Raw genomic sequence first — 11,260 nt, forward strand, 5'->3', positions numbered from 1 at the left:
GATATTTGGGCTTCTCAGCTCCAATCCGGTCACGTTTGGCCTTCCTTTACGCAGATTCGCTCAAATCCACACTCTGATAAGCTTAAATCCGGCGAATCTAGCCTAGATCGACTTAAACTCGGCCAAACTTCGGTGAGCTCGACTCTAACTTGGCCAAATCTAGTTAGATCTCGGCCAAATCTCGGCCATATTTCCATAGATAAGAAGGAACATCGGCCAAATCTCGTTAGATCCGGCCAGATCTGACAAGATTCGGCCAGATTTCGGCCAAAATCCGACGAAATCGGAAAACCCGAAACCGACCGATTCACACCCAATATCCGATATGACCTGACCCGATTAATCTGGAACTGCTGACAGGTCGGTTGCGGGTTGAAATCTTCCCCACCCGTGAAGGTCGGGTCGAGTCCGGGTTGGGCACAAACCCGACCCGGCCCGACCCGTGGACACCCCTAATAATAAGAGATCCACGACTCCATATCGATACTCTATAGAACCATAATAGTGGTTGGATGGGCCATTAGGCCCCAAAACCTAGTTCTAGTACAAATCTAGATTTGAGTTGTGATTATGGCTATCTTGCATGATGATTTATAAGCATCATGCCTCGAGAAGTCTACTGTAACTATTGACCTTATCATGTTGAGTGATTAAAATAAAGGGAGCTTTGTTGCTCGTAAATCGTAAGGGTCTCACCTAACATTGGTTGGATTAGATGTTGCTGTACTCCTTAAGGCTTGTAGCCAACACTTCACCTTTTATGGCTAGTTAATACAGTATTCCCCATTAACCAAAAAAAAAAAAAAAAAAGATTAGATGTTAACCCACAATCACTAGATAGGGTGGCATAAGCCTCATAGCTAAAATTGTAGAGATTCATATTATTGTTTCAACAACTCTCCGAAACATAGCATTTAATGCAATCCTATCAAATCACATTAAATTTTATTAGATAATCATCTACTTATTGCTTTTCTTTATAATTCGAGAGATGTGAAGATTGTTGCACGCCTCATGTTTCCTTGAAACATGACTAAGGAAAAAGAATACTAAGGTATAATCTACAAGAATGGCATACTGATTTGGAATAATGGGGGATGGACATATTGCCATACAAAAAAATCCGCACAGATAGTAAATTTTTACAAAAACAAAAAGGTGTGTAATCTTAGTTGAGACACTATAGATTCTCAGAAAAAAAAAAAAAAAAAGTTGAGACACTACCATTTTTGTTTATCTTCTTATCCCATTGGTTTCCAAGTGAAACTATCGGAGCTGCTTTAGTCAACTTTTGAGTTATTCTAGACCAAATTGAAGATTTTATTTCTTAAGTAGAGGATTTGTTAGATTGCAAAGACTTATAATTGAAGATTTTAGTTTGTCCCTCCTATGAAAATTTTCCCACCCACAATATCTTAACCAATAGAAAATAATCCATAATTGCTTTCCCCATTAAATTAGTGTTCATCACCCAAATGTATCTCTCTTTCTCTCTCTATTTTGGGATTTATTATAGAATTTATCTTTAACTATAAATCAAGATCCTTAAGTTTAATTGTATTTACAAGTAGCATTGTAATTCAGTGACATCATTGAGTTATTTATTTATTTATTTTTGAAACTATCATTGAGTTATTTTTACAAGCAAAACCAACATTCATATCCTCCTAAACCTACTTATCATTGGCAAAAAGAAACAAAAATCTCATTAAAAGCCACTCACCTTTATAACACCAAAGAAGAGTGAGAGAGGGAGAGAGATCAGAAATCCAACTAATCCCTGCGACTCCATTGACTCCTTTTCTTTTTTTTTAATTTATGAACCCATTGACTCTTATCTTGAGTGGATGCTCTTGCAACTTACACTCTGATTGGACTGGACCATAAGTCCATAATAAAGAATTAAAGATACACACACTGCTTTTATTTATTGGGTACAGTACTCTCACAGTTGAGCCTAAAAATAACCATCTTTCCTTTCCTCCCCAATCTATCTTTTTATTATTTCGCTGGAGAAGGAGGGAGGTTGTTACACTATACACTCTCCTCTCTCTGTACGTGTCTCAACTCTCTATCTATCCACTTCCTCACTTTCCACTCCGTCCCTTTTCTCTCTCATTCCTCATTTCTCTGCGCCTCTCACTCTTTTTACAAATCCCAAAAACGACGTCGTCGGCTCTTTGCGAAAAAAGCTCAAAAACTCTTATTATTCACCAGCGTCGACGACTCGCTTATTCTGCGCCTTTATTTTTTCCTTCTTTCTCCGCAATGTTGAAAAAGTTTCCATTTTGGGAGCTCTTCAGTCTCTCTCTCCTTCTCTGCTTCGCTCTCTTATCTTCTACCTCACTCGCCGACTCAGACTCTGACTCAGATCGCCTCGACCTAGACCACTCCAACTCGTCCGAGTTCAATGTCTCTCTCTCCAAACCTAAAGAAGGCAGCTTCGCTCACATGATCGATCAAGCTCTCGCCAACGAGTTCCCCGAAAACGATCAACCCGAAGGTCCTCTTAGATCCAATCGCTCTCTCTTTCTCTCTAGCTAACTCAAATTATTTTCGAAAATTTCATTTTTTTTTTTTTTTTTTGAATTTCTTGTTGGCAGTGGCTGATTCTGGAAGCTTCAACAACAGTGTAGCTGAGCAACAGGTTAGATTGGCAATTTTTTTTTTTCTTTTGAATTTGAACTAGTTTATTACTATAAACAACTTCAATTACGCTACTGAGTTGCATTGTTTGAATGATTTTCAATTGAAAAATCCTGATCTGTTAAACGCTATGTTCAGTTAAGATTCCAATCATAACAATTATAAATTTATTCAATTTTTGCATTATTGTGATAATTTATTATTTTAAATTCGTGCTCTTAATTAGTTGGATACTCTAGATCTTATCTCTCTGTGCTAGTTTGAATTTGAATCGTTTTATTTCTTTATCTGTTCGTGTTGATCAGGCAACTCTGGAAACTGTAGCCAGAGTTAGAACGAAGAAAAATGACACAAAAGAGGAAAAGTATGCGTTTGTTTCTTTTCAAAAAACTTTTAAATTCGAGGATTCATTTGTAGTTTCTCACTCAAATTCACCATCGGTTTGTGCGTTTCTAACTCTATGTTGTTGGTTTCGACTTTTAGGTCATTTCAACTTCAAAATGTTTTTAATCTTGATAACGATAATCGAGCTGAAGATACACCTACATTGATAGATCGGAAGGTAAGGTTGCTTCATTAAAAAAAAAAAAAAAGAAGTATTTTTTTGGGTACATATACGTATTAGATTTAAATTAATAATCCGTGTGCTTTATTTTTCAGGACAATGTCTTTATTATATCCAATTTTAAATCAAAATATCCAGTTCTGCAGCTAGACATAAGGTAAAACTTGTGAATTAGTTTCGATTTTGTGAAGTCATGTTTCAGCACATAACTCGTAAGCTTATCTGAGCTCTTTTTTTCTAATTATTTCTTTGTAGATTGATATCCGATTTGGTAGTTGTTATTGTGTCCGCAACATGTGGTGGCATTGCCTTTGCTTGTGCTGGACAGCCGGTCTGATTATATTTTTGATCTATACTTTATTCATGACAAACTGCAATGTTAGAATCTGTTCAAGTGTTGCATTTCACTGATTGTCTGATATTTTTTGTTAATCATGCTAAATTTTCTCAGGTTATTACTGGATATTTGCTAGCAGGATCGTTTATTGGACCTGGAGGGTTCAGCTTCATCAGTGAAATGGTCCAAGTATGTTGCTTTTTTCTTTAAAACCTATTAGCCCTGCTTTCTTTTATTGCTTCCTTTAAATGTCTTGAAAATGATGGGTTTTTTGTTTGGTTCTTGGTTTGATTATTATCACGTTAATTCCTTTTGAAATTAGTTAAAGCCTAGACATTTTTCACTTGTTCTAGAATTTTTGTTTGCAATTATTTAGGTGTTTGTAACTTGTGTCAATGTGCCTATGTCAGAAATTTACTAAAGATCATGCATCTTGTTACATTGCTATCAAGGAGTCAAGGGCACAAAAATTTAAAAACAAATCATCAAGCATGAAATGGTGGTCTCCATCATATAATAGTAACTGAAAATAAAGATGATTTACTCATGTAGTTATTTGCTAGGCTCATATGCTCTTATTGTCACAAGGTGGAGATTATTCATCTTAGTATTCTTTTTTTATCAGATGTCTCTACAGGTCACTTACTTTTTTGCACTGATGAATGCACATAGGTTGAAACAGTGGCCCAGTTTGGTGTAGTTTTTCTTCTTTTTGCACTGGGCTTGGAGTTCTCCATAACGAAGGTCAAATTCTGTTCTTTGGCCTGCTTCATTTTCTTTCTCTTTTAGTGAAATTGTGATTCAAACTCTATAACTGTGTGATTGCAGCTTCGCGTTGTTCGAGCAGTTGCTGTTCTAGGGGGCCTGCTACAGATTTTCTTATTTATGTGCCTGTGTGGCATACTAATATCGGTATGTCTACAAATTCTAACAGAATATTCACAGAAGTTTGCCCCTTTCTACTTGTGAAAACTACTTGCACCTGATTATGTGCCATAGAAAAGTTTGATTGAACTGGGAATATTGGAAACGCTTAAAAGAGATGCAAGTTTCAAAGTGATAAAGAACAATTAGAAATGGATGACAAGTTTACTGAAGATTCTTGTATGATATCAACTTCATCTCAAGTCCATTGAAGAGTTATTTTTCTCTTTAGTTACATATCTTGTGTTATATTTTGTAATTATTTTCTTAAGCTTCGGATTTGGGCTCTCAAGTTAAAGCTTTTTGTTTAAAGGCAGCATTAATATAGAGTAATTTGATGGTGTTGAGAGGTTTCCAGCATAAGAAGTAGTTGAACCAGATGCTGGTGATAATAAGTCCATGTTAGGCAGAAAACTTATAGTTTTGATTTTATTTATTTCGGTTTGGTCTAGTTCCTTAGTTGTGTGGTAGTATCGGATCCCCTTTTGATTGAGCCAACATGAGGACTATTTTCTATTATAGCAGTTTGAAGCTTTCACTCCATCTAATCCTATACATTATTGATGATTTTTTTGTGTGAAGCCCCTGGGCCTTGAGTCAAGTGATAAAGGAGTATGGTTTGGTTTGGGGTGGGTCTTAGGTCTGACTTCTAACAAACAAATGGGGTGAATAAATTTATCATATTGTAATGCTGCACTTTCATTGGATAATGCTAATGCATTGCTTTGATTCTCACATTGTCAAGTTTTGAATATCTAGTAGACTGTTTACATGATCTCATTAACAATGCTGTAATTAGTGGATGCTTTTTGCAGTTATGTGGTGGTAAAGCTTCTGAGGGGGTATTTGTTGGTGCATTCCTTTCCATGTCTTCAACAGCAGTGGTAAAACTTTATGTGAATTGTCTTATGCATGCATGTGCTTGCAGTTCTAGATGTATCTACTTGGGTGAATAACAGGCATAATGCTGAAGTTTCTCTCTTTGGGACACAGGTATTGAAGTTTTTGATGGAAAAAGCCTCTACTAATGCCCTTCATGGCCAAGTTACCATTGGCATCCTTATTCTGCAGGTATTTAGTTTCCTTTCCTTTTCTTTCCTCTTTTTTTTCCCAAATGATATTTCTTCCATAGACTCCCCACTTTACGTGTAAGTGTTTTGTTTCTAACACTCAAATGATTGATTTGAACAATAATTTCTTCTTTCAAACTCTCTTTTAAGTCTTAAGAATTTTTTGCCCTCCAGGACTGTTGTGTGGGTTTACTGTTTGCTTTGCTCCCAGTTCTGGGTGGGACTTCTGGTGTTCTTCAAGGAGTGATGTCCATGACTAAACTGTAAGTAAAGGACTTGTGAAGCACTACAAGTTTCCAGATTCCTCCCTTTTTGTCTGAGAAGTGTCATTGTGTTTAATTAGGAAATAGCTCATTTGAAGATGCGTTTTTGCTACTTAGTGTATTGAAAAAGGACTGTTAAGGGACTTCATGGTCTCTTAAAGCTATAACACTTAATAAAAGAAAATACTTATAAAAAAAACACTACATAAAAGAAAAGGAATAGAGTGAGTATATATTGATGAGGTTGATGAGGTTGATGGGGAATTACATACAGAAACATTATGAAACATGCATATCTAAAACATTCTATAGAAACGTTTTAAATATATGCATATAGCTATTCTGCAGATGAAATGAAACTCAAAACTTTAGATGTTATCTTCATTATTCTAGATAAGACCACTTGAATCTTTACAAGTGAAGGTAAAAGTCATTTCTGCTTGAGATGACGATACCATATGTGGATATGAAGAAGAAATGGTGAAGGAAAATCTATCTTTGATGAGCTGAAAGTATTAAGGATTAGAATTGGGACAGTTATGACTGTTTCTTTTTTAGAACTTTTTCCTCTTCTTTTTACTTCCTTCATTGTCCCTTCCAATTATGATATCTGTTAATACAATCTGGCTAGGTTCATACCTTTTTTCACAATTTGCAAAGGTGGTAAGTTGTGATTGGTGGGCAATAAGTAACACTACTTCCACATGGGCTCACAACTACCACCATTTGTATTTCCTACCAATCACTACTTGCCACCTCAACAAGTTGTGGAAAAAAGTTATGTCCGTAGACTTATACTCTGTTATGACATCCTACTTCTTTTCTTTGCCAGGTTGGTGGTGTTGATTACGTTTTTGGCTGTTCTGTCAATATTATCTCGTACTTGTGTTCCTTGGTTACTTAAACTGATGATAAGCCTATCATCACAGGTATGGTTACTTGTCTTCCACATAATGTTAAAGATGGGAACCCACACACACACGTTTCTGCAAGATTGCTGAACATGTGTGCTTGAGATATTGTAGTCGTTTTGATTTGTTCTATAATTAAAATTTTATCTGTGCAGACCAATGAACTATATCAATTGGCATCAGTTGCGTTCTGCTTGCTTGTAGCCTGGGTTAGTTATGCTTCCTAATTTTTTATTTTGTCTAGAACTCTTGCTTGCACTTAGACAGTTTTTTTTAATCTCATTCCATATGTATTTGTAATTACTTCATGTTTGGATAAACATATTTGGTGAGGCTTATTGATGCATTGACCCCTCATATGTTTGATAGCAGTTTCCCAAAATTGCCACTAATTTGATTAGCTATTCATTTTTTCATTAATAAGGTTAATATGAGGAAGTGGGGATTTCAATATTTTCATTTAATGACACATAATTTGGCATGAACAGATATGTAAGTGACAAAAGACCAGATCTGTTATAATAAACAAGCAAGAAAGAGAAAGAAAGAAAGAAATAACCCTAATCCACAAGGGTCATGGCCAACAAAAAGTACCAAACTCTTAACAAATTTTGTAAACAAACAATAACAAACCCGAATACCTATGCAAGCTCTTTATAATCATCAGCCAACTTGCTCTTGAAGTTATCTTAGGCTCTAAATTAAACTCATAAGTTAAACAAGCCCGGCTTTATCACTAAACATGAAATCCCAAATAAATAAAACCCATAAATTGCCCAGTCCAGATTTTATTGAATTCCTAAATACCCTTATTGACTAAAATAAAGGATATTGAATATTATAAATCTGAAAATTTCATAACAAAGCTTCTTCCTTATCCTTGTTGTTGCTGCATCAGAAAAGGTTGACACTCAATAGGGAGTTGTTTTCCTCCATGCTTCTTATTATGAAAAAAACCACAATCAGATCTGTACTTTTTCCATACTTTTTCATAGTCCCAGTTCAAACATTAAAGCCACTCAATTGCAAATGACTGGATTTTAAACCTGTTGTAATAGATTGGAATGATAGCCTATGAGAAAAGGGTTCTCAGCTGGTTGAAACCAACTTAGGTTATTTAATTATCACCCAAGAATTATCTTCCATTAGAAATTTGTGATTGTCTTTATCTTCTATGCTTAAGATAAAGAAAGTAGCTTTAAATATTCTTGTATCAAGGACACATGCATGAGTTTTTGACATTTGACATAAGAGGGTACCTCTAGAGAAGAACTGTGAAAGGATTAGAATAGACATATGAATGGTACATTTGACACGGCTGAAGGCTATAATTGTAGTTTCCATGTTAATTATGTTGGTTGCTGCAGAAATATTATATATATTGGGTATTGTTGCTGTTGAAAGGCTGTGAGTCATGACCTTGTATTACTTACGCACACTATAGATAGATCCTAAGCATGCAACTATTGTCTAATTGTACATACAATTTCAGTGTAGTGATAAGCTGGGGCTAAGTCTAGAACTGGGTTCCTTTGCTGCTGGAGTGATGATATCAACAACTGATCTAGCTCAACATACACTAGAACAAGTAAGAATATCTAATATATGATCTGTTATCATAATTGCTATTTTGTGTAACATCATGTCTTGGAATTTTATCTTCCTTCAAGTCTAGTAATGATGGTTTCACAACCCCTCCCCCCCCTTTTCTCTCTTCCCCTATTTCTTTTCTGTAATACTCTGTAGGATAATATTTTGATAATATGTTGTGATTCATCTTGGTAAGATAGCATGTTGCTAGTTGTTATCAGGTTGCCTTTGAGAAACCTCACAATTTTGTAATCTGTGCAGATTGAACCCATTCGCAATTTGTTTGCGGCTCTTTTTTTAGCCAGCATTGGGATGTTGATCCATGTTCAGTTTCTCTGGAACCACGTGGATATATTATTAGCGTCTGTTCTTTTGGTGATCATTGTAAAAACATTCATAATATCCACTGTTGTCAAGGGATTTGGTTACAACAACAAGACTTCGCTTCTTGTAAGACTCCAATATCTCAATGGTTATATCATAGTTCTTTGAAACAAAAATTATTTTCAATTTTTATGGAACTTGGGTGCGTGTATAGGTTGGAATGTCTCTGGCACAGATAGGGGAATTCGCTTTTGTTCTTCTCAGTCGTGCTTCTAATCTTCATCTAGTTGAGGTTAGTGTTACAGATTCAGTTTGTCATTCTGATGCCTAAAATTTAAAACAGAAAATTTCCTATTATGGATATCAAACGTGTCTGGTGTCCTCATTGTTACTAATGAACATAGTGTATCCCCATGGCCATGTTTTCTAGTTCTTTGTACTGATAACTTCTAGCAGGAAAGTAAGTGAAAATTATGAGCTAATGTAGTGCTAAAACTTTGAACATTTACAGGGGAAAGTGTACCTTTTGCTTCTTGGGACTACAGCTCTTAGTCTGGTATGAAGTTGTTTTGATTATGTTTTAATTGACTTAATGCATAGTATATGGAGTCTATTGATGTACATTGGTCTGTTTTGTCATGAAATCATGCAATTTTTCAGTGTTTGTTGAGGAATAATAAAGTTGTGTCATGCAATTCAAATGGAATTGTTAAAAGAGTGTCTGACTGTATTGTTAAATCATTTTTATGGTTCTTTTTAGAGGAATGGCAAATTTCTTGCACTTACTTTTACAAATGAAATTCTCTATTTATTTATTCTTTTCCTGGAACTGAAACCATGAATGATGGATTAACTATTTTCTGAAACCATTTTGAAAGAGTTTTATGATGACAAAATGCAACTCAGCCCAGAAATGCTTTTAATGTTTACTTTTCCCTCATGCTGCATGGAGATGGGCTGAAAACTAGGACTTGAAATGATAAGCACATGCTGATGTGACATAATCTTATAGAAATGAGAGGAACAGGCCCTGCAAGGGGCTTGGAAAATATATTTATAAAAGCTTAGTTTGCAGTTTTCTGTACAATTATATATTTGTTCCTTTCTTCTTTCCCAAACCTAACCAAAACAAAATGTATTTCTTCTTTTCTGTATGTTAAAATGAAGGTTAGACGTATCCATGATATGTGTTTGATCCGTTGATGAATTTCTTCAACAAAACAAAGTGTGTTTGGTCTTTGTTGGTTACATGTAAATAAATAAACACTAGTTTCACTTTCTGGCCATGTAAGTGTCAAAGTTTTGTTAGTCTCGATTGAAGCATCCATATTACCTTTTTGATAAAAAAGAATCATGCATATAAGAAGGCACTGTCTGTGGGAATCCATATTACTTTTGTTTATTCTAGAAGATTAGGTGTTACTGTGTTAGTGATAATTTTGAGATCATGGAAATGAGAGCATTTGAGGATTCGAGATTTTTGAGGAAGTGGTCTTATCATATGCACCAGTGATAAATATGATCGTGTTTGTGGCTGCAGTAATCATCTTCCTTATAGTAATCATGCGTTTTTTCACAAAATCTTCTCTAGGTAACGACTCCTCTCCTTTTCAAGCTAATTCCTGCTGTAGTGCACCTCGGCGTGCTACTGCGGTGGTTCTCCCCTGACAGTTCTGTCGAGGTAATTGCCAGTTTACATTTAATTGTCTAGGTGCTTAGCAATGATTGAACATAGAAGTACCAATTCTGTACATTCTTTCACTTTCTTGGTAGTTTTTTACCTTATCCTTCCAAATGTTTGTTTTTCCAATGGCTTTTTTTTTGGGTGGAACTTCAGATTGGATTTAAAGGAGATAACCTCCGCACGGAAAGTGGAAAGCAGCGTGTTATATTGATTGACCCAGGATCTCATGATTCATGAAGACTGTATATGAACTGAAGGGGGATTTCAGTTTTATATGACAAGTTATACATTTAGCACTGGCTTTCGCGTTTCACCAAGTTGATCAGATTCTATTGTGTACAAAGCTTTTCCATGATCTGTTACCTGTTACTGATCAGACTAGAGATCAACAAATCAATTTGAGCATCTGAAATTTAAGAACGGGAAAGAGGTGTAAATCTAACTGTTGAAAGGACTAACTGATGAAAGCTTTATCTGTGATATTCATTCGTCTCCACTGTGCAACTTGTGGAGACCATTCTTTCTAAATGTAAGTTGTAACATAGTTTCAGTTTTGTAATATAAAGTGATTGATTTCAAATAGTACAGAATTTTGAATGTATCAAGGGACGTCTGTTTCTTTATAACTTTATAAGATTTATTTTTAGAGTTTCAATTTTGTAATTGTAAGTGAAAGTTTTCATTTATATATGGTGTGTAGAATTTTGAATGATCAATGCATTTCTGTTTCATCATAAAATCCTTTTCTGATACACAAAACAGTGAGCTCTCCCAATCTGTATTTTTAAGGTATGCATGGTTTTGCCACCAGGAAAAAGATTCAAAAGAACATAACTACATAAGAACCTCTTTTCTTCTTTTTCTGAAAGAAACACGAGACCAAGTACAAGACGATTATCCAATCTTCACAAACATGTCTCCTGAAAGGTCAACAAAGGGCGCCTGC

The 11,260-nt window shown here is 35.3% G+C and overlaps 1 protein-coding gene across 1 annotated transcript; it reads left to right on the forward strand.

Annotated features, from left to right (window-relative positions):
* The first annotated feature begins 2,142 nt into the window (after window positions 1–2,142).
* LOC115971159 (K(+) efflux antiporter 6) lies at window positions 2,143–11,000 on the forward strand. The gene is made up of 20 exons (XM_031090894.1): window positions 2,143–2,503; window positions 2,604–2,647; window positions 2,952–3,010; window positions 3,130–3,208; window positions 3,307–3,368; window positions 3,467–3,542; window positions 3,663–3,737; window positions 4,221–4,292; window positions 4,377–4,460; window positions 5,288–5,356; window positions 5,466–5,543; window positions 5,717–5,805; window positions 6,638–6,734; window positions 6,872–6,925; window positions 8,209–8,304; window positions 8,568–8,756; window positions 8,845–8,922; window positions 9,142–9,186; window positions 10,222–10,311; window positions 10,468–11,000. Exons 1-20 carry the CDS (start codon window positions 2,269–2,271, stop codon window positions 10,549–10,551), a joined length of 1,755 nt encoding a protein of 584 aa, XP_030946754.1. The 5' UTR covers window positions 2,143–2,268; the 3' UTR covers window positions 10,552–11,000.
* The last annotated feature ends 260 nt before the right edge of the window (window positions 11,001–11,260 follow it).

The sequence above is a fragment of the Quercus lobata genome, chromosome 2 (assembly GCF_001633185.2).
Source record: "Quercus lobata isolate SW786 chromosome 2, ValleyOak3.0 Primary Assembly, whole genome shotgun sequence".
Classification (NCBI taxonomy): domain Eukaryota; kingdom Viridiplantae; phylum Streptophyta; class Magnoliopsida; order Fagales; family Fagaceae; genus Quercus; species Quercus lobata.